This window comes from Pholis gunnellus (assembly GCF_910591455.1).
Source record: "Pholis gunnellus genome assembly, chromosome: 18".
Lineage (NCBI taxonomy): Eukaryota > Metazoa > Chordata > Actinopteri > Perciformes > Pholidae > Pholis > Pholis gunnellus.
Window position 1 is genome coordinate 14,408,636 of NC_136545.1, and position 22,239 is coordinate 14,430,874.

The 22,239-nt window shown below is 43.6% G+C and overlaps 2 protein-coding genes across 10 annotated transcripts; both read left to right on the top strand.

Moving 5' to 3' along the window:
- The first annotated feature begins 1,367 nt into the window (after positions 1-1,367).
- Positions 1,368-17,792, top strand: prrc2b (proline-rich coiled-coil 2B). Of its 7 annotated transcripts, none has more exons than XM_079178748.1 (31): positions 1,368-1,504; positions 4,357-4,534; positions 4,662-4,839; positions 5,248-5,350; positions 5,517-5,580; positions 5,763-5,906; positions 6,051-6,364; positions 6,459-6,583; positions 6,860-7,023; positions 7,284-7,368; positions 7,484-7,646; positions 8,127-8,466; positions 8,562-8,758; positions 8,844-9,045; positions 9,144-9,351; positions 9,530-11,557; positions 11,851-12,014; positions 12,271-12,386; positions 12,478-12,619; positions 12,866-12,942; positions 13,085-13,372; positions 13,516-13,617; positions 13,703-13,895; positions 13,994-14,091; positions 14,179-14,324; positions 14,453-14,693; positions 14,832-14,999; positions 15,192-15,271; positions 15,399-15,471; positions 15,771-15,980; positions 16,628-17,792. In XM_079178748.1, the coding sequence occupies exons 2-31, from the start codon at positions 4,420-4,422 to the stop codon at positions 16,775-16,777; spliced, it is 6,678 nt and encodes a 2,225-aa protein (XP_079034874.1). In that variant the 5' UTR covers positions 1,368-1,504; positions 4,357-4,419; the 3' UTR covers positions 16,778-17,792. The 7 variants fall into 7 exon arrangements, with proteins under 7 accessions (XP_079034874.1, XP_079034876.1, XP_079034878.1 ...); XM_079178750.1 differs by having other exon boundaries at positions 14,197-14,324; XM_079178752.1 differs by having other exon boundaries at positions 11,854-12,014; positions 14,197-14,324.
- Positions 17,793-19,668: 1,876 nt separating this feature from the next.
- LOC306710392 (uncharacterized protein) lies at positions 19,669-22,065 on the top strand. Of its 3 annotated transcripts, XM_079178892.1 has the most exons (5): positions 19,669-19,809; positions 20,598-20,731; positions 20,847-20,985; positions 21,067-21,171; positions 21,689-22,065. In XM_079178892.1, the coding sequence occupies exons 3-5, from the start codon at positions 20,848-20,850 to the stop codon at positions 21,851-21,853; spliced, it is 408 nt and encodes a 135-aa protein (XP_079035018.1). In that variant the 5' UTR covers positions 19,669-19,809; positions 20,598-20,731; position 20,847; the 3' UTR covers positions 21,854-22,065. The 3 variants fall into 3 exon arrangements, with proteins under 3 accessions (XP_079035018.1, XP_079035017.1, XP_079035016.1); XM_079178891.1 differs by lacking the exon at positions 20,598-20,731 and having other exon boundaries at positions 19,714-19,809; positions 20,828-20,985; XM_079178890.1 differs by lacking the exon at positions 20,598-20,731 and having other exon boundaries at positions 19,714-19,809.
- The last annotated feature ends 174 nt before the right edge of the window (positions 22,066-22,239 follow it).

Below are 22,239 nucleotides of genomic sequence, written 5' to 3' on the forward strand. Positions count from 1 at the left end.
CCGTTTTAAGTCAGTGCAATTTGTTAAATACCTGCAAGGGCCACATCAATATTACTGACTTTTTTAAATTAAAAAAGGACACAGTAAGTGCTGGTGGATCAGTAGGAGATATTTGCAGCCATTTAAAAGGAATGGTTGATGAAGGGTAAGACAAGTGCTCCCTCTAGAGGGCTCTGCTTGTCTTGGCTGTTATGAGCCCTGGTAATGCTGTGGAAAGATATTTTTTTTTACCTATAACAGACCCTGATCTTTGAATATCAGCCAATCAAGTAAAAAAGCAGCATCATTAAATTCCATTGAAATGAAATGTGATCATTGAATCTCTTGCTCTAGACTTGAATGTTCCGCATCTCTGTTTCATGCTTGTTCCCTAATTTCATCCCTTTAATTTATCTTTTTTCCTACTGTCAGTGGTGAGGAAATTAGTAATTAAGTAGACGGATGAAAAGCTAGAATAAAGATCATATTGTTTTTACTTTTCCTTTTTTTAATGGAAATATTTCAACTGAATAAAAAACGAATTTTCTGTCGGAGATCAGTCATAATAGTAAAAAGAGTCAGTCCCACCTGGAATAAAATCACAGCTATAATATGACTCAAAACTGTCTTACATTTCAGAGTTAATTTCAATATACATTTAAGATATATTCTTAACATATCTTTTAATGTATTCCGCACACATCTTTTTTTAATTATTAGAGAAAAATGACTGTAGAAATGCGGAAAGGGCCATGGCTCTGGTCCATCTTGTAAGTTACAGTAATGTGTATGGCTACAGAAATGTAGTTGTGAATGGATGAATGAGAGGCAAATTATACAGTCCATGAAATAGCGATATATATAAATGCAGTCCAAGCCATCCCCATCCATATAAATACAAATTTGTAATTTGTGATTTTGGGCTATACAAAAATAAATTGAATTGAATTGAATATATATATGTTAAAAGAACGGTTCGTGTATTTCAGCAGGTGAGGATACGTTATTTATTGCAGGTAATAGTAATAGCCTACTCTCATATATTTATAGATGAATAGAAGGAGTTAGAGGAGTTGACTCTACCCTACCTACCCTGCCTTATCTACCTTATCACCTAATCACTGGGTGCTCCCTATTTGAGCTCATATTATTGTTTTAATTAAATGTTAATATGCCTGCCATGACATTTATAGCAGTTTGTAAGATCATATTTATTCATAAAAAGGTGATTGAACATTGCTAAAATGAATATGGTGTTCCTGTAGTTGCTGGAATCAACCAGCAGGGGCGCGTGTTGTGTTGTGCCAAAGACGTTTTGGTGACGTATGACGTTTGTCGCGAGCCGAGCCAGCCTACACACAACCGTGTTCATTTCCAGGCCGGGTAGAACCCCAGCAACACCGCTGAAATCGGTTCAACCTATGAAGATTGGGCTTTTCAATCTCCATCCATCCTTTGAATAGACAACATTTTGTGGAAATATATCACCGTCACTGATCAGAAGATACATTAAGCCGTTGAGTTGGTGAGTTATGGAGGCAGGTGGTTCTGTGAAAATATCCCAATTTTGCTTGTCTTTCTCCGCTGCCCAGTTTTATTGTTGCTTTGTTCTGGGCAGCAGCCATTTTTAATCGCCGTGCCCTACATTACCATCGCTGTCGTGAGACCGTTCTGTAAAAAAAAAAAAACGAACGGTTGAAAATGTTAACATTGGTCTGTGTGTTTTTACAGACATTTCCCTTTAAAAAACAGTGTTTTTAATATTGCAATGCACAAATGTGAATGCTGTGAAAACTCCCGGCCTACCAAGGTTGTTTTTGAAACACTAGCTTAGACTGGAAGTTAAACGGCATCGCTGTTTCGCTAGTTTTTGACTGGCGAAGCTAGCTAATGTTAAATAAGAACAAGTGGCTGTGTGTTGTGATATATACGTGCTAGCTTGTATATACAGAAAACGACCAAATGCATCCGTATGTGCACAGTCTAATACGTGGTAAAATAAATAAATACGGTATGATAAACAGCTCCCCAGAAGCACAGCCACTGTTGGCCATGTTTACATAGCCACTGACTTCAGTCACCAGCTAGCATATCTGACTAGTGATGGCTAGCAACACCACTTACGGTCCTTTTTGACGTTTGTGTTGTTACGTTTCAATTCAACGTAAGTTATCGTTAATATTCGTTTTGACTTAATTACCTGCTAAATAGACTAGGCCTCTTTTTTGATTTTATATTAACAACGTCAGTTGTTTTTGTTGTTGTGCAGCGAACTGGCTGGTGTGTAATGTGCTGGAATTAGCATTAGCTTCCATTGAGGTAACGACAGCTAACGTTAAGGAGGTCAAACGTTATTTTTGCTGCCGTCCAAAAGCATGTTATACTTAAAGCTTGTAAAGTCATATGTCGTGCTTGTTTCGTTTTATATTGATTGTCTGATTCAAATAGCCGTTAAAATGCAAACGGCCTCAATGCATTTCTAATGTTAGCTGTCATAACGTTAGCTAACCAAATGTCACCTAACGCTAGGTTTGCAATTTTGGTGGTCCTTAAAGAAATGTTAGGGTTTATCTAAAATGAAAATATAACGGAATGGTATTATCTGTTTTAATACTCCGCTAAATCGAACTTGATGGACCGATGTTTTTCCTAGTAAATCCCGGTAAAAACGCCTATGCGGAGCTTCAACGCAGCGGCCTTCGATAACCTAAGTTACGTTACGGGTTGTCTGGTATTCGGCTGAAACGACCATCATTATTAGCATAGGCGTTTGTACAAAATATTCAAAACAACATCTGGGGGCTTTTATTGCTTTAATCTATATAAACAAAGAAACACGAGCATTTAGCCTACATTATGAAAGCCGTGTGTCTCCATCTATATCGTGTTGGTGCTTGTATTAAGCAATCACCTCGAAATGTTAGCGCAACTTAACGTTGTCTTGGTCAAAACCATTTTATTTATGATAAAAAAAAAAAAAATTCTGCTTTCCTGTGTATAACACGTTGGTGGATCTTGTTTTACTGCTATTGCTATAGTTTATTTTTGCAGCCACATCAGCTCAACTGGTAAACCCAATGAATTAATTGCCGTTATATTTCAATTTAGTATTTACAGTGTCTTGCATAACTGTTTATCTACATGTTTTTGTTTACATCTGTCGTTAGTGCCATTAGAGGTTACAGTAGTATGTCAGCATATTTCTGTGTGGTAACAAGGAGTGTTTGAGTGAACAATTTCTTGTTATTCAAGTATGTAACTTCAGGATTTTGTCAGACGTGAACTCTGGATAAGCACATTAGTGTTTTAGCTTAAACTAGTGCGTTGAGTGCTTGGTTCTAACTTAAACATATGTGCCACAATCCAAAGCTTTCCGACACACATTTAAACAGATTTTTCTCTCAAAAGGCTTAAAAACATTTCCCCTTTACTACTAGTGGCATCAAGCCAAACAGATGGTTAATGTGACAGACTTCATTTTGTGGTGATCAAAGCATAGAACAAATATTTTTTGGAAATACCCAGAAGCGATGGAAACAATGTTCCCTTTTTCTCTGGATACTCCACACACCTGAGCTGTTATATCATACATTAAAAATGCTCAGATTGATTGGTGTCTGGTTTGAACACAGTGATTTTGTCTCATTCAAACCTGCGTAACATTGCTATTGGCATATAGAGAGCAGCATGTATGCAGCATTGGTTTTGATCACAGAAACTCAGAGTTGTTGACTTGTTTGTGTCTCTGCCCTCAGGCCAAGATATGAAATAAGCAAGAACTGTGAAATAAAGTTTCAAAGCAGTCTATGTCGACATGGAATAAATCACTGTTTCCCATTTAAAATCAAATGTGCATTTATGGACAGCGTCCCAATGTGTGCTGTGCAATGCCAATGGAGGGGGACCTGAGATTTATTTTATGCAAAGTGGATTTATTTTATTAATATATAGAACTTTGAAATTATAAATCCTATGTTTACATTTCCATTTTTTTTTTGTAACCAAAAGACAAAACAAAAAAATTCAATGCCTCAATTATAATTTGCTGCTTTTTGCAGCTCCTGAAAATGATTTTTTTCTTCTAAAATATGGTGTCTTTTCGTACTCGAGCATGAATTCACTATTGACATAATGTAGATACTACCCATCCTCACACAGTCAGGTAGATCAGGGCTCCAGACTAACTTTTCCACTGGTAGCACATGATCTGGTCCCACCCTTGTTTTGCCACAGCGTGGTATTATTCAGTGATGGAAATAACTAGTCGCAGTCCGGAGCCCTGAAGATGAACACATCCCCCACCTCGAAGGTTGAATGTTTTTTTTCTCACAGTGAGGTCTGTACTTAAGGACATTTCTTTTCCTCCCGTCTTTGTAGAATCAGAAAGCACTGGAAAGAGGCGCAAAGAAAAATTTCCATACTCGATGACATTACATCGCAATGTCCGATCGTTTGGGGCAAATAACCAAGTCCAAGGATGGGAAAAGCAAGTATTCCTCACTTAGCCTATTTGACAAGTACAAGGGAAAATCAATAGAAAATCAGAAAAACGCAGGTACGTTTGATCATTTATTGTCTCTTCTCAATACTTGATTACTTTCTTTGCATCTCTTGTTACCGTGTGTCAGTCCCATTGTAAATCTCATTCCCCTTGCTTTATCTACCCGTGTTTTCTCTCCCAGTAGTTCCGCGACATGGCTTGCAGAGTCTTGGCAAAGTGGCCGCAGCCCGGCGCATGCCCCCACCTGCTCACCTGCCGAGCTTGAAGTCCGAAAACAAAGGAAACGACCCCAACGTGATTATTGTGCCGAAGGACGGTACAGGATGGGCGAACAAGCAGGAACAACCCGATCAAAAGAGGTGAGGGTAGAATGGTTTAAACTCTCTCTAAACTACCCACTTATCTAAGCATTACATCAAAGTTCAGGGAAACCTACTTTGCTACAAGTCATTATTTTATAGCTTAATTTATGATACGTTGGCAAATATAGCTTTTGTGGTTTTTGGTCATAAAGATGTAGGCTGTGGATCAATGAAAGAAAACAAGTTAACTACACTGGGTGCAATGGAATGGTGCATTCTAACAGACCAGTATCGACTTAATACACGTTTATCCTTCTCAGAAGGCAACGTCAGGGAAAAATTTCAATAAAGCTTTGAGTTTTGTAAAATTCTTATGATTAGAGATAGTTGCTCTTACCTTTTTATCAAGTCATTGTACCTGTAGCCCGCTTAGACACATTTTAACAAAACTTGTTTTTCTTGTAGTTCTATTGCATCAATTCCACAGCTGCCGGAGTTGCAGCCACAGCTGGCTTTACAGAAATCTGTCTCCAATCTTCAGAAGCCCTCACCGGTAGCCAACCAGGAGGTGTGTATGTGTTGCTGTGGTCATGTACAACATGTGATATTTATAAATCATCAGGATTAACTTCTGTCTATAATTAGATTTTAGAGAAGCGCTCCTTAATACAAATTAAATATATTTTTAAGAAAACGAGGAAATTAGGACTTAAAATACCTTTTCATTTCCACAGAACGCAAACACAGGTGGACCAAAGCAATGGGCCCAGCTAAATGGAAAGGCAGTAGAGCAAGATGGTGAGTCATCTCAGATGTATCTGTAATTGAGAGTGAGGTGTGTTTTAAAATCAAGAGACGTGCTAATGTCCATATGGTGTCCCCCCCCCCCCCCCCCCACACGCCTTTGCCACTACTCTTCTGTTTGCGCAAGGCAGACAAAATGTTTTTCTTAATGCAACTTCTTTCATCGACAACATCAGGTTCAAGGGCCTTAAACCGACTTCAGCCCTTCTCTCACGAGGAATTTCCCACGCTGAAGGCAGCTGGAGAACAGGACAGGGCTGGCAAGGAAAGAAGCGGCTTCGATCCGTCGTATGGGCCCGGACCAAGCCTCCGCCCCCAGAGTAAGTCTTCACTCAGAAATGGTCTGGCCATCTCATAGATAACAGGATCTTTGCTGAAAAAGCAAATTATTAAATTGGCCCATTTAAGATGCTCTGGATTAGCTGTTCCAGTGTTTCTGACATTTGAACTCTCCCCACTTTAAGATGTGACGAGCTGGAGGGAAGGTGGTGGCAGGAACCTTCAGCCCTCGTCCCTGACCCTCGGCTTGCCAGCTGAACCTGAGGTGAAGCTCACTGCCCTGGTTGAGAATGGCAGCCCTCCCGCCTCATCTCACCCCCCTTCTGCCACCGGCACAACCTCCTCTAGTGTAGCGACGGCTCAGTCCCCAGTCCTCGACCCCAAGGAGCCGTCACTGCGACCCGCCCAGCCTCTCCGCAGAACAACCATCCCTACTGCTCTGCAGTATCAGCTTCACCACACTTCGACTGCTGTCTACCATGACATGTTGCCTGCATTTGTAAGTACTATGTGAGATAGCCAGAAACAACACAAATCCTTTTGACGGCTTGTTGTTTTTCTAGTATGAACACATTGTGTCCTGCTGTTTTCAGATGTGCTCTAAAGACACGCGTGAAGCCCCAGGTACCGACCACGTTCCTGCCACTGTAGCAGCTCCAGCCCGATTTGAGAGCAAACCCACCTTTAGACAGGGCTACACCAAACCTGAAGTTGTCAAGTAAGTACATTCACAATGTGAGAGCATTCATCCATTAATTAGGTAGTTTGACAGTCTGGAGAGCAAAAGAGGCAAAGCGCATTGGCAGGTATGCAATCTTGGAAGTCCTCGGCTGTCTTGTGACAATGATTTAGATTAATAAACTGTCTACTTGTGAAACACACCGATCGTAGACGTCATCTCTTCACTCTTACTCCAGTCTCATCTGTCGTCAGACCGAAAGCCAATGGGTTCTGAGATTGGGCTAATTTGTCTTTCTACCACCTCTGATTGCAGTGGCGATGTTAGAAGAGAGAACCGCTTTGTTCGTGCTCCACCTCGACCCTCTTCTCAGCCCATCCGCAGGCCTGGAGACAGACCGCAACGTCCAGCCATCATCAACCCAGACGACCTGAAAGATCTGGATGAGCTCGACAATGACTGTGAGGATGGGTGGGCAGGTCAGTATTTTTAAGACTCGTGTTAACCGCCTTCACCCCCCTCCTATAGGAGGCCAAATCAAAAGTTGAAAAGTTAATAGAAAAGTAAGATGATAATCACAATCACTGGCTGTAATGGAGCTCTGTTTACAGACAGGAACTCCCACATAGTTTTTCCTGTTTCCCAGCTGAGAGCATGCAGATAGGATACCAACGCCTGTTCCCAATGCTCTATATCTCATCCTACATTCCTGCCGCTGACTGTTACTTTGTTTCTCTAGGACTCCATGAGGAAGTTGACTACAGTGAGAAGCTTAAGTTCAGTGATGACGAAGATGACCCCACCGGTGATAAACGCAGGATGTGGTGAGATTTTTCCCGATGGCCCAGTGATGCTCTAAATAAGATTAAACTCTTGTGTTATTTTTTTTTTTACATAATTTAAAGGGCTCCGGGTTAAATTTTGATGTTATTTTTTTAGGACTGAATGGGAGAGAGAGAACCAGCGTGAGTGCCAGTCCTCCCTAAATTCAGGTGAGGTGCCTTACCCTCAGGAGGGCACTGAGGAGAGCTATTCCTTCCAACATCACCATCACGAGCAGCCCAGGAAGACCAACAGCAGACATCTCTCTACGGACACCCTGGTAACAACAAACTGTTGTGTTTTTCCACTCTCATCCTCCTCTGAGATGACTCTAATGTTAACTTATTATGATGTTATCCACAGTTATAACACATCTTGTTCTTTAATCCCTCTGTGACTGCAACACTGCAGAGCATATGAATAGCAGTGAGACTGTCATTGTGAATTTGGAGCGATGACCTTGCAGTAACCATAGAGTGTCTGACTACTTTTCACTTGCCGTGCCTCTTGTTTGGCAACTGAAAACAACGTGACAGACATAATAGAAATACAGATTATGTTTCTGTTTTTTTGGCCCTTAAGTTCCCTAAACTAAACGAGTACAGTTGCACGTTGGAGGTACTTATTTGATATTTTCTTTTTGTCAATGCGAGTGGATGGACTTGGCAGACAATGTAATTTAGGGTATCTTTAAATCTAGATATTTTTTATATTCTCTAATATATACCTCTCCCTTGAACTGCCTTTGTACCGTCTCTAGGCCCAGCAGAAAAATCAAGGTGAGCCACTGGCGGACCAAGATGATCATCAGCGCCAGTCTCAGGCTCCAGCCAGAGCAAAGTATGTGTCACCTGAGCTGCTGGAGGCTGTTGAGCGAGCTCGCAGACGCCGGGAGGAGGAGGAGAGGTGTGCCCGCGAGGAGCGGCTGGCTGCCTGTGCTGAAAAACTCAAAAAGCTGGATGAGAAGTTTGGGAAGACTGAAAGGCCGACATCAAGAACAGAGGAGGGCCAGAAAGAGGGAGAGGGCAAAGAGGTTCCACTGTCCCCAGACAGGGAAGAGAGTAAAGGCCACAATGAGAACTGGCAGTACAGCACAAAAGGTAAAAACCAGCTTGTAGATGTGTACATGTGCCTACTTATCGCAGATCATCATGGCATTTTCTAAGCATGTTCTGTGATCAAATGTTTTTTACAGAAGGAAGTGAGTGTCCCCAAGACAGCTCTCCCGGCCATAGTTACCGCGATGAACCCGCTTTCTCTAACTACCGTGCCAATGAGGATGAAGGCCAGGAGCCCTCCTCCCCCCCAGGAGACTACAGTGGACGTCATCCCTCCAAACCTATCCCGCCCCGCTTTCAAAAGCAGCCCCAGCCACAGCACCATCAACAGCAGGTCAGCACCGGCTGATGCACCTTCTAACCCATATATTCGTTGTGCACAATCTCTTAGAAGTGTATTTGTTGCATGCATTCTACAGGAACAAGTATACAAGATGCAGCACTGGCAGCAGTCAGGTCACACTGCCCCGTCCGGCTCAAGCCACAGCCAGCGGGGCTACTATCCCCCACATGTTCTCGGGTTCGATCCCCGCTGGATGATGATGCCGCCTTTCATGGATCCCCGTATGACCCAAGGACGAACTCCTGTGGACTACTACCCCAGTGCTGTCCACTCTTCAGGTGAGCAATAACGCATACTTTCACGTCTGTAATCACACTTTCCTCAGGGTTTTTGTTAATCATGAGGCTATGAACTTCAAACACCGATTTATTTTCAGCAGGAATGATGAAACCCATGATGCATCCAGACCACCTGAACAGCCCTGGTTCCGATGAGGGATGCCATTCCAACCTGCACCAGGAGAGGAGAACCCCTTCCACTGAGCCGTACCCCATGTGGAACCAAGATGGCTACCCCATGCGCAGCTTCACTCCACCTTACCAGAGACCGCATGAAAGCTCGGACAGTGGCCAGCCAGATGACAGGTCAGTTATTGTGTTTTAAATATTAGAGCCGTTGAATTTTGCAGTCCTTAGATTAAGGCATTCTTTCATTGGAACTGGCCTCACAAAACATTCCCATGTAAAACCCTGCTTACTGACATTGGCCTCTGTCTGTTTTTGTCATTCTTCATCTTCTTTTGTCTCTTTTTTTCTTCCACAGAAGTGATGTGGCCTGCACCCAACAGGACTCCTATGAAGAGAGGGCCAATGAGTGCTTGAGCCACCCCCGAGATGATATCCCCCATCATGCTTACCAGAGCCGAGGCCCAGACAGAGAACACCAACACCATGACCAAGGCTTGCTGACCACTGCTCAGAACCACTCCTTGGGTCATGCCGATAGTGATTACCCAAAACAAGACTCGAGAGACAAGCAGCAGAAAGATGGCGGTGAATCTCACGATGAGAACTTGGACAACTGGAAAAGAGATGGAGGCCAGAAACCAGATGGAGGACTCAACAATGTCCAAAGCCAGTGGTCCGAGCCCAGTTCCAGTTCCAGTAGTAGTGTTGGCCAGCCATCTGAGAGCACTGGGCGCACCTTGTCTCGCAGAACTGGGCCCATCAAGAAACCAGTACTCAAGGCTCTCAAAGTCGAAGATAAAGAGAATGAGAAGCCTAAACCTGAGCCCGAGGAGAAGCCCGTACCCTACCGCTTGGAGAAAGAAGTCCTTACTAACGTTTACGACTTGAAGAGAGATAACCAGCCTGCCAGCAACAGGCGTTCAGCATCACCTGTTGTTGAGAAGCAGCCCGAAGAGAGGCAGCGACAGTCACCAGCTCCCACCAAAACAGACAGGCCTCTGAGCACCCACAGCGATGACTCTCCCAAAGAGAGCACATGGGACAGTGGCAAGAACCAGTCACCGAGAGAAAGCCAGGAAATTCGGGAGCCTCAAGCACCACGGCGCAACAACTGGATCTTCATTGATGAAGAACAAGCCTTTGGTGCAGTCAGGGGAACAGGGAGAGGCCGCAGTCGAGGAGGATTTAGGGAATTTAGCTCAAGAGGTGGAACCCGTGGTGGCCGAGTTGGAGACAATCTCAGGGGGGCTTACAACAACAACAACAGCATTAGTGGCCCTCAGCGGACAGGCAGAGGCAGAGCAACTAGGGACCTTGTCACGGTGGAGGAGTTCCAGAGGGGCAAGCCCCGCAGGCGCAATGTCAGTGAGACCTTAAGCGAAACCTCAGAGTATGAGGAACTGCCCAAGAGGCGCCGCGAGAAGGGATCTGAAAATGGAGAAGGTTACACAGAGTCTGGAGAAGTCCGTAAGGCTGATAGAGACTCCTGGAGATCCAACAAGGTGTACACAGATGACCAGGCGGCCCAAGATTCTAGAGAAAAGACCAAGGCCAGCAGGGGTTTCGGAGGTCGCATGCTGCCTCCCAGACTGAACACCACTGGAAGTTACAGTCGAGGCTTTGGAGGACCCAGGGACATTTCTACATGGAGGGGCCGTGGGCCCCAGTTTAGTAGCACTGGTGGCTCCATGCAAGAAAATGGTTATGGTCCCGGAGCTGAGACTACTTACACCCGCAGACCCCCTGTTGAACGCGAGGCTCTCAACTACCCGCCTAAATTCACCGGCTCCTTCGTGGAAAACGGCACAGAGGACCGTGAAGGAGAGTACTACTTCGACAACGACAACCCTGACAGGCAGATGATAAGAAGGCGGCGTCCACCCCGTCAGGACAAGCCTCCACGCTTCCGTCGTCTACAACAAGATCCTCAGCCTGGCTCAAACCAGTGGACGAGCGACGAGTACATCAATGGAGAGTTTGCAAACCCCTGGCCTGCTCGCCCCAAAGGCAGCGGGGAGGAGAACTGGCCCAGCGGCCACTACTCTAGTGGACGCCCAAGCCAGCACGGTCAGGCAGAGGAATGGGAGACCGGATCAGAGAACAGCGACTTTGACTGGAGAGAGAAGCGAGGTGGAGGCGGAGGCCCGGCTAAACAAGGACACGGTGATATTCCCTCAGACTCTGGCCACGGGGAGCCAGGCTCTGGCGAGAAGAGGGAACTTTGCAAGAGGAGCTTCTCCAGCCAGAGACCGTTGGTGGAACGGCAGAACAGGAAAGGAGAGCCGTCACTGCTGGAAGTGAGCAAGATGTCACGTACGCCTGATAATCCGCCCTCTTCCAACAGGAGTGATAGTTGGCAGAATGGAGGGACTTCTTGTAAAAGGTGTGGTGAATCATAGAACAAAACTTAATGTTGAAATAATAATCTTTCTCTACATCATTGAGCCTGAAATTCAAGTCATCCTGATTCTTTTTCTTGTTGCTCCAGCTGCCCCTGTAGCCTTTGCTGAGCTTAATTTGCTAACTGAAATATATGTTTTAGATATTTGTTTTTAAGTTCCAAAATGAGACTTATTTGACCACAAGTTTCTCAGATGTTATTAGGTTATTGTTCATTTTTTTATGTCAGAATCCCCAGTTAAAACCCCTTTGTCTCTCCCTTTCCTGTTTTTCCAGCAGAAGCCCGGAGGAGTGTGGCTCAGTCTACAGCATAGAGCAACCAGAGGAGCGGGAGCCCAATGAACCCTCAGGGAAGAAAATGGACAAGGAACTGAAGCAAGGATCTATCAAGACGGACATGACGGAAAATCTTTCCCAGTATGAGCTCAGCAGCTACCCAAGTGAGTTTTTTTCTTTTTGTGTTCTCCGTGTTGATAGAAATGAAATGAACAATTCTGAAGGTGAACTGTTGCCCATATACATTTTAAAAGTCCCTGGAGAATTGTTGCTGCTACATTTCTATATTTCTAGGATGGATGCTGATCTATTTTCAGCTAAAAAACAATCTGATGATGATGCACGTTGCATACTGTTCACATCTGCAGTTCCTACCTATCTGCAGATCATTTTTGCATTGACCACATGCCTGTTTTGTAGTTGATGGGGACTCAGGGGGACCAGTTTCAAATCCAGATGGATACCAGGATGCCTTGTCCAAAAAGCAAAGACGCCCACAGGAGGACGACAGGAGGAGGAAGGAGCAGGGATCTGCTGTAAGTTAACATATGCTCTGTAGTCATGCCAGGGATAAACACAAAGTGTGTAGTTACTGAAGCTTTTTATTATCGTTGTTGCCTGTGTCAGGTTCCAGTGAAGAACAGGACCATTGCTTCCAAGATACCACCACGCTTTGCAAAAAAGCAGGGAAGCATGAGCCTCGAACAACCCGAGGACGCGCTGTCTTCCAACAACCTGGGAACTGAAATCTGGGAGACCAACAGTTCAGGTAGTAGACAGACCCAACTCTGTGACAACGCTTTGTTTTTGATGCTTTTGTCAATGCTATTAAGCAGTAACATTATTTTAGAGCATCTTTGTTTTATTGTAACACACAGCAGAATATAGCTTTGTAGCTCTCTATTTATCAATTTCATAGATGGTTCAAGGCTTTTTTTTGTGAATGGAAATTGTGTGAAAAGAGACGGATTGATTGCATTCTTCACTAATGGCGTTCATTTGTCTTTTTCTTTAGCTCTTTCAGTACAGTCTTCAGGGGGAGACTCGTGGACTAAACAGGTGTCTTACACTGGGAGCGAGCCCAACTCTGAGGTAGTACAATGCAGTTGCTCACTGGAACTTATACTGCATATATTCTCTGAATCCTGGTTTTGTTTTATTATTAACAAATAACAAGTTGGCTACAACATTGAGAAACGTCAACCAATCGCTGCCTTGTCTTCTTCTTGGCCAGGACTCTGATGCCGGCCCAGAGCAGAATAAAGAACAGCACAAGCCAGGGCCCATCGGAAATGAACGCTCCCTAAAGCACCGCAAGGGGTCCGAAGGTGTCGATCGGCTGGAAGGTGGCCCGATAACGCCGGTCAATGGTGTGGACCTCCACGTGGACACCGTGCTGCCTGTGCCTCCTATTGAGTTTGGCGTCAGTGCCAAAGACTCTGATTTCAGCCTTCAACCGGGCTCCACCGCAGTTCCCGTGTCCAATCCTGTCAACAAGCTTCAGGACGTACTTACTACCAATGTGAGAGTATATCTGTACTTATGTGGTGTTTTAAAATAACTAGTGGTAATCCAAATGCGTTAATGATGCGACAATAGTCACAGGAATTGTCAATACAATGCTCGCAACTGATTAATCCTAAACTTGTGTTTGTTTTTAAACAGACTGTTCTCAATCAGAGTATCCCCATGCTGCGTTCCAACCACCTGCAGCCTGGCATTAACCTCAACCCCCTCTCCTTCCCCAGTGCTGACCTCACTCTCAAGGTATTTGATTTACAATCCATTAAGGCAAAACTGACTGTGTTATTCAAACATGTCACATCAACCATAAATGTTTCTTTTTCTTCAGATGGAATCGGCCCGCAAAGCGTGGGAGAACTCCCAGTCCCTCCCCGAGCAGGGCTCTCCTGGCGGAGTTGTCTCCGGTGGTCAGCCGCCCTGCAGCATTGGCTCCTCCAGCGGTGTCAGCTACAGCTCTTTTGGAGGTGTTTCAATGCCTCCAATGCCTGTGGCGTCAGTGGCACCTTCCATGTCCATGCAAGGTAAAGCTGCATTTCATTTTCTCTATTTGATGAGGGCTTAATCTTTTGAGTGGAACTAAACTGAAAGCTTGTTGTTTTTCCCTTTTTTTTTTCCGTAGGTAATCATATTCCCCCGTTGTATCTGGATGGTCATGTTTTTCCCAGCCAGCCCCGCCTCGTACCTCCCACCATGACCCAGCAGCAGACCTACCAACAGGTAGCGAGATAGACGCACACACACATACACACCCACACAGACAACTTGTGCTTTGTTTGTGTTTTAGCAGAATTGTCATCATGTTAGTTTTGTTCATCCATTCAGGCGGCGGCCGCCCAGCAGATTCCGATCTCTTTGCACACGTCTCTTCAGGCCCAGGCTCAGTTGGGGCTTCGGGGAGGTCTGCCCGTCTCTCAGTCCCAAGATATGTTCTCCTCCATTCCCCCCTTCAGGTACTGCCACCTCGATCTATCAAGGAATTTCCACTGGTCCCGTTAATTAGCTTCACTTTAGTCACATTATCCATGTAGTTTTATCGTTTTCCTCATACTGCTGCCCTGCTGTGTCTCGGTCCTTTCAGGTCCCAGGTTTACATGCACCCCAACCTGTCACAGCCCAGCCCCATGGTGCTGTCGGGTGGAGCCCCTCTCAAGGGGCCCTACTCGCCTTTCCCCGGCATGCAGCCCTCAGACATGGTCAAGACGCAGTCAGGCTCCCACTACCAGCCCATGAATGGCAGCCAGCAGCTAGTCTACGACAGCCAGATGAACCAAGGGCCCGGTATGGGCTCCTCCCAGCTAATGGACTCTCAGCTCATCCAGGTTAGTGGATTGCTGAAGATAATATTCCCCTTGATGCTGCTAAATAATGTTCCTGTTAGCTCCCCCACGTATAAGCCTTCATGGCATGATCAGACCATCATTGGACAACGTTTACATTACAATCCTTGTTTTCACTAGGTGGCCATGCCACTACCTGGCTCTCAGCTGCGCTACGGCTCAGCTCAGCAGCATCTCATCCTGCCACAGTCGATCCAGCTGCAGCAGGGACAGAACCTGTCAGTTGGGGGCCCACGCCGAATGCTGCCACCTGGTTCCCAGGCTGCGGTCATGACCGGCAGCCGAGAGGTGGGACTTACTGATCTTATGACGCTCAACCCCAAAAACTGCTCTGTTCAGGGATTAGTGCAAACATGGACGTCAAACTCCATTTTATCCCTCAAAAACATGTAGACAAATAAAATACTGCATAACTCTTATCTATAAAACGTCTATAATTGTTTATGTGACAATATGTCTTTCTCATTGCCATATTCTCAGGGCTCACAGATGGAAATGAAAGGCTTTCAGTATTCTGATAAGCCCAATCATTCCCAAGGCATGCCCGGAGGGTCCTACAGGTGAGTGGAAATGACTTATAATAGAAGAAATCTGTCTTAAACAGACATGAAGCTTTGCTCTGTCAACAATTGAGAGGTGGTGTATCACAAAGGTGTAACACTTTAACTTTCTTCCTCTCCTCCTCAGGCCTGGGTCTGCCAGCCCCAGTGGGAAGCCCTCTGGTCCTGGAGGCATGTTACCAACACATTACGCTCAGCAGGTATTTATTTATATTTTTTAAATGTGTGTTTGTGTACATCCTGCATCTCAAAAAGATTGCTTTTAAGAATTAAAATTGAATAACACGATTGATTAAACGCATCCACATTTTCTTCACCTGACATCATTTACAGTTGGAATACACTAACGCACTGATGAGATGCGTTTGAAGAAACGCACCTGCGGCTGATTTCAATTCTGAGATTTTTTTTCCAACGAAATTAAATTCTGGAATGCTAATTATTTGTGTTTTCATTTATTCCCCCCACCCCCCTCCTCCTCCTGTCCCGGGCCCAATAGGTCTCAACTGCTCAGGGCAACATGGTGATGCACATGCGTCCCCCCCCCACTGGCCCTTTCCCCAACCCCATTCAGAGACCAGTCATGCAGGTCAACAAACCTGTCCACATCCGCCCCCCCCCTTACCCCAATCCTGGCCGTGACCTTTCCCACTCCACCCCTCCCTCGGTCCCCGAGGCCCCTCTTAAAGGGCCAGAGGATGGCATGAAGGTGAGCCACCCACTATAAATATAGGTAATTTGATTTCATCCATTTTCTTTTTCTCTATTTGCATTACTTGTGTTGTGTATGTTGTCAGTGTGCCTTTGACTTTAGATTCATAGTTAACATGCTGTATCTGACAGGTCTTTATAGGATACATGTGTAGTGCTGTAAGTCTGATCTGGCATAGTGTGATTCTATACTGTTAATAATAATAATAATATTGATGTGTTTATAGCATTAACTGTACTATTAATATTTCAGTTATCTAGAATATTCATTGCAGCATTCTTAATCCATGTGGTAGCAGTGATAACTTGTATTCCTGTGTATATAATCAAATATGAATAAATGTTCACACATTATTGGATAGTCTAAGGCTGATAGATGGATAGCTGAGAATGTTTCCCGCCTCATGACACTGTACAACCCAAATATATTATATTAACCCAGTATAATAAACATAACACTGTTGTTCCAGACAAAGCATAAATTGTTAAAGTAACTGCTGATATTGACCGAAACAATGCAGACGGATAAAATTGTCCCTGTTTAAATATTTAACATCAGCCTCGGGCTATCAGTGTTGGTGCATACATGTGTTGTCTTCCATGTGCTGCTGTAGGTCTCTGTAACGCTGCCTCTTCTTTGTGCAGAATAAAACCATGCGAGAAGTGCGCAAGGCGGTGGGTGAGGGAAAGACCAGCAAGCTCCAGGAGCCCCTCCCCCCCACGGGGCAAGCCAAACCAGCACGCTCTGGAGCCATCAAACCACAGGCGGTGCAAGTAGAGGAGGCCAAGGCGTAACAATGGACCTTAAAATCCTCAACACCACTCAGCCGAGCCCCTTGACCAATGTCTGAGCCTACCAACACCCACCTGATCCCAAGGCTCCATGGCAAGGGGCCTACATGCAGACATCATGATGAAATACCCCTCTTGAACTATCAGAACTGGACACTATTATTTCACACCACGTATAGAGATATATAAATATATATATAAATATATACATAGACACAGTCTTTTAAACAGATCTCTTCAAGGTCCTCTTTAATTTATTATTAGTCACTTTTAAGAGATTGGTAAAAGAGAAAAGATATTTCTGTTTTTTTTTTTGTTTTTTTTTGTGTTTCTCTCCAAGGTGGAGGAAGGAATATGGCCAACTCAAGACAGACGGTTCATTTTTCATACCATTTTGCCAAACTGTATTTACTCCCTCTTTATGGACTGTAGCTGTTTAAGACCGGGCAGACTCTTGATACAACTATGAGAAGCTAAAGTCTGTCAACACTTTTTAAACAAATTTAAAATGCAGTGGGGCACTTTTTTGTCATTTTTCATTGTCATTTTTGCTGGTAATTATAAAAGAATCATCACCCATTCCTGCTATTGGTAAAGGACTTATTTTATTAACCCAGAAAAAAAAAGAAATCCTCCAATTTGAGGAGATTGCATGTCAACATGGCAAAACGTCAAGTGCATCGCCCTAGAAATGCGTCTTCTGGGGTACTTAACCCCGCCCACGAACTGTGCTGAAACTCAGTGCTTTCCTTTTACAGTCTTCTGCTCGCTCTCTTCTGTATGTAAATTGAAAGGTGGACATTTTTACCAAAATCATGTTGCTTCCATGAAACTTCACCGGCATTGATGCAGCATGTGACGTGCTGAACGTGGGTCAACTTTGCGACGACACCCCTTTTTTTTAGAACAGAGCGACCTTTCACAAGGACTGTACCTGAACTCAGCATTCATAGCGCTGCCATCGACTGTGGATGTTGCTCAACCAAGCTGGCAACACATTTGTTTGGGGGGGGGAGCGGGGGGCGCATTGTGAAGTTTTTGTGTGGGCGGGGAGGGGGGGAGGGAGGACCCCCCCCCCCCCCCCCCCTTAAAATATCTGATTGAAATGTTTGCTTTCTTCTTGCTGTGTTTGGGTTGTAATGAATCAAATCTGTTAATGAACATGTGATGTAAGTGATGGTTTTTACATCCCTCAGTCTTCTTCTTTAAAGGCTCTTAAAAGACATTTCTCTTAATTCCGTTTAACAGTACTGTGGAGACCTGTGGAGGAACGGATTCAGCACCATTTGATTATTCAGCATCTGGTCTCTTGAGTTGGCACTAGCAATAAATGCAGCCTAAACTATAATCACAATCAGGGTCCAAATAACCTTTTTCTCTGTTAGAAGCTAATGGATCACAAATGAGGGCGTTTAGCATCGCTTGTTGAATTAACATACAATTTGCCTAAGCTTTATTTGTGAGCGCTGCAGTTCCAGAGGACTACGAAGGACTTTTTTAAAGTGTTTGTTCTATTTGAAAAATGTGAAGCTGTTGGAATCATTACTTTTTTTTTTTCATTTTGAAACTCTCAATGCCAATGTCAAAACTGGTTCAATGTTACTGCTTACCATTACGCTCCATGACACTACAAAATGTTGCGATTTATCTTTGACAGTGTTTCACTGGTATATATGTATATGCATATTTTACTGTACGGTCGCGCCTCTTCAGCGAGGGGAGGCTTAAACCCACATTTCATTTTAGATATTGTGGCACTATAAAGGATTTAACGTTGAAAAGGTCACTGTGTTCTCAGAATGGACTGCTTTCACTTGTTAGGTTTATCGGGCTTGGAGTGTTTTTGCCTCTCATCCTTTACCGCAAAAGATCCTGATGCTTCTCATCACTGTACCCGCACCAAAATGTTGCCCTGACTTCCTTTTTTTTTTTTTTTGTGTGTGTGTACTTCTAAGATGCATATTTCATTTTGTCAAAGGACCAGTGCTTTCTACAGCTGATCCAGCATTCTATTTATCCTACCGGATCTTTATCCTTTCAGATATTTGGTCATTACTCTCCCTTGTTTAAAACGAAAAAGAAGAAAAAAAAAGAGCTTATTGAAAGAAAAGAAATAAAGCAGTTGTGATTTCTTAAATGTACTGTTGATTCTGTATTCTCACTTTGTCATATTAAAACCATGCATCAAATTCTTGTGGAAGCAGAGATTTTGGAGGAAATGATTTTAGGCTAAGTGTTCATGTGTTGTGGTTTTAGCATATCGAGCAGAAGTGTTCAGATCAGCTTTTCCTCAAGCCACCGGAGCACCACCAGTAGTTACACCTTAAGTGGACCTCACCTTCAACGAGCATTTGAAATATGTTTTAATAAACATTTAGTTTGCGTGGACACATTTGCCATAAAACCTAACTGGAACAACTGTCTTGTTTCTTCGTCTGTTCTCTACACACTACTGTAACCCATGCAGGGAACAGTTGTTGAATTATGCTTATTTATGAAATGAAGGCTGGTTACATCTTCAGGCCTCTAAAAATCACCCAGATGAGAGAAGGGGTGTAAAATCGTTGTTTTAAATAAGTCCTGTACACTAATGAGCTGTAATGTGGGATGGACGATACCATTGTAAGTGGGTTGGGAATGCACTATTAATGTAGAAACCACTCTTAAATGTCAGCATAACAATACAACACATTATTTAAGAATGAATCCAGCACTACCAGAATCCTTATATAATAAAGTTAAGTTTATTTTTTACCTCGACGCGATAATTCTCCAATGTTTGGTCACGATTTCGTTAATAACAGTGACCCACAATAATAACGCACCTGTAAAAAAAAAATGGGTTTGTGACGTCAGAAGTGTCAAATTCTTTGGATGTTTGCAGGACAAAGAGACTTGTCTGGACGAAGAGAGTCTTCCGTCTGCAGCTGCGTGGTGGTCTCGCGGAGTGAGGAAGTCTCGTACGTCACCTCCCAACAAACACGGCTTTTTTACCTCCGAGCATTTTGTGTTTCTACTGCAGATAGCTACATAAGGTAACTTTTTCAACTTTTTTTTTTGTAGACCCCGCCATGGCAGAGATGGTGTCCCGTGTCGTGTTGCACGCGCATACTTATTGAAAACGTTAAGCATTCGAATTCACCGTTTGGGCTTTTGGCGACCTTGTTCACGAGGCTCTCTGGATATTTGATGTTGATGTTCTGTTTTTGTTACAATGTTAACTAAAAAAGCATCGCGAGGGCCTAAACGTGACCCAGTGCTTTGCTTCTAGTGGGGATGAAAGTTGGTCGTAGGCTTTATTATGACACATCTGACGTTTACCACAATTAACCGTAATTCAGAAAAGCTTTCTTTAATGTTTGCCTAAATTATTATTTGCCTAGTCTGCAATGTCTCTCTAAATCAGATTCAAGCTGAAAGTGCGTTGGCGTGTTTTACCCGTCTTGTGGGGACATAGAGTCTGATTACACGGTCATTTTGTAGGGAGCTGACTCTTTCATGGTGACAATAGCACGTCCTCATAACGTCATATGTTACATTTTAGGAGGAAGACTTGTTTTAAGGTAATGGTTAGGCTGGCTGTTAGGGTAATTCTCCTGGAAATGAATGCAAGTCAATGTAATGTCCCCAAAAGTCATGAAAACACGGTGTGTGTGTGTGTGTGTGTTTAGAAGTTGAACATTGAATACAGATTTTTACTGTTTATGTTCTCATCCAGTTGCAAGTGATATTGAGATCCTGGCAAAAACACAATTTGCTGTATTTCTCATGATCGGTGACATGGTTCAGATACTGGTGATGATTATAAAATGTGTCTGAAAAGACAGCAGCGGGGTTGTTGCACTGCAGTACAGAAGGGTTCCCTGTAGGACATCTGTAAAGAAAGTGTACGTGGAGTCAAAGCGGTGTCTCCCTCTGGTGGTTGCACCTAAAAGTCAGTGAAGAAACCTTTAACAGGTATCAGGACTTTGTTTTAAAAAGACATTTAATTTCTCATTTTAATTCTAACAGGCCTCATAAGCCAGTTTGTTTCAATACATACTTAAATAACAGGTGTGTTCCTGTGACCCAGGATGGCGACCAAGGGTGGCGTCAGGTCCAATGAAGGCCTGATGATGATGCAGGAGCTCGACGACCGGCTGAAAGAGCAGATTGACAAACTGGAGCATGTTCGCCTTGGCGCTGTCGAACTGAAGGACAACTTGTCTGGGGTAAGTCTGCAGTAAATCCCTATCTGATCTCATTTTCCTTGAGCTCTCTTCTATTTTGACATTCATTTCTTCTAAAAACAGAGCACCGGCGATCTTACCCAGTCCATCGCTGACCATCTCGAATGGTTGAATCACTTGTCGGAGCGAGTGGAGACTCTTCACATGAACACGGCTGTTTTTGTTCAGGTGAGAAACTGATGGTAAAATAGAGTTTGTGATGGCATTTGGGTAATGTGCAAAGAACAACTGTATTTTGTTTAAACAGCACCGTGAATATTCATGCCATAATAATAATAAAAATGGGTCTTAAACACAAATTTAAGGATATACATAAAAATACAGTAGCCACTTTTGGGTCCTTGCCATTTCAGTGATAGTGATTCAGTTGTGTATATTATCAAACAAACTTTGACATTTAATCAAATTACCATAAAAGCAATTGCCACATAAACAATAGATAGCAGTTGCCCACTTTGCCTGGCTGGTAATACAGCATTGTTTGTGGGAACACTTTTATTTCAGAAAGTTGTATTAAATGTTTGAGTAGCCACATGAGATTGAATCTCGGATGAGAATGACCCGTACAAGGACGCGTACTAGCAAAGCAAAGCAGAGCATAGTACATAAATAGTTTACATTGTTTTGTAGACTGCTGAATCATCATCTATGTGAGAAACTTAATTTCTGCTTCATCTCTTTTCAGATGAATCCCAAGCCTCGCGCATGGGCAGGGAAGCAGAGTTCCAAACATGGCTACCGCTTAGGACGTCTCCACCAGGCTGACGACGCCCAGTCAGAGTTTGGCTGGTCCCCCATCCGCACAAGACGAAACAGCGACGCTGCCTCTGAGATGTCGTGTAACTGGTGATCTGCTAGACTGTGGCCTGTTGATCAACCGAGGTTGCAATCAGTGCAACATATTGTACAGCTCACTTCCACCAAATTGATGATTGAAGACCAAAGTCTTTGCACTTGCATGTTTTTGTTGGTACATTTTCACTCATTCCAATACATGTAGTGTAAAACTTAACATTTGTCTATGCCCTGCATGAGTTGAACACTCTAAATGTTTTAATAAAATCCTGGATAATCTTATCTAATCAATGTGTTGGTTTTATCTCCATGCTACCTTTGTGTAAAGTTAGTGAAATTCCCTAAACTGAATAGAAAAAACATTACACACATTCCATACAGTTGGTGCAAGTCAGCAATACATTATTCAAAATAAAGTCTATACTAATTTCTAATAAAATA

Excerpts from the sequence above, each read along its gene's own strand:
- prrc2b (XM_079178748.1), top strand. The coding sequence starts at position 4,420 with ATGTCCGATCGTTTGGGGCAAATAACCAAGTCCAAGGATGGGAAAAGC. Across the intron at positions 9,046-9,143 it reads CAGTGCTGTCCACTCTTCAG|CAGGAATGATGAAACCCATG; the intron begins GTGAGCAATAAC and ends ATTTATTTTCAG. Across the intron at positions 14,694-14,831 it reads TGGACTCTCAGCTCATCCAG|GTGGCCATGCCACTACCTGG; the intron begins GTTAGTGGATTG and ends TGTTTTCACTAG.
- LOC306710392 (XM_079178892.1), top strand. The coding sequence starts at position 20,848 with ATGGCGACCAAGGGTGGCGTCAGGTCCAATGAAGGCCTGATGATGATG. Across the intron at positions 20,986-21,066 it reads TGAAGGACAACTTGTCTGGG|AGCACCGGCGATCTTACCCA; the intron begins GTAAGTCTGCAG and ends TTCTAAAAACAG. Across the intron at positions 21,172-21,688 it reads ACACGGCTGTTTTTGTTCAG|ATGAATCCCAAGCCTCGCGC; the intron begins GTGAGAAACTGA and ends ATCTCTTTTCAG.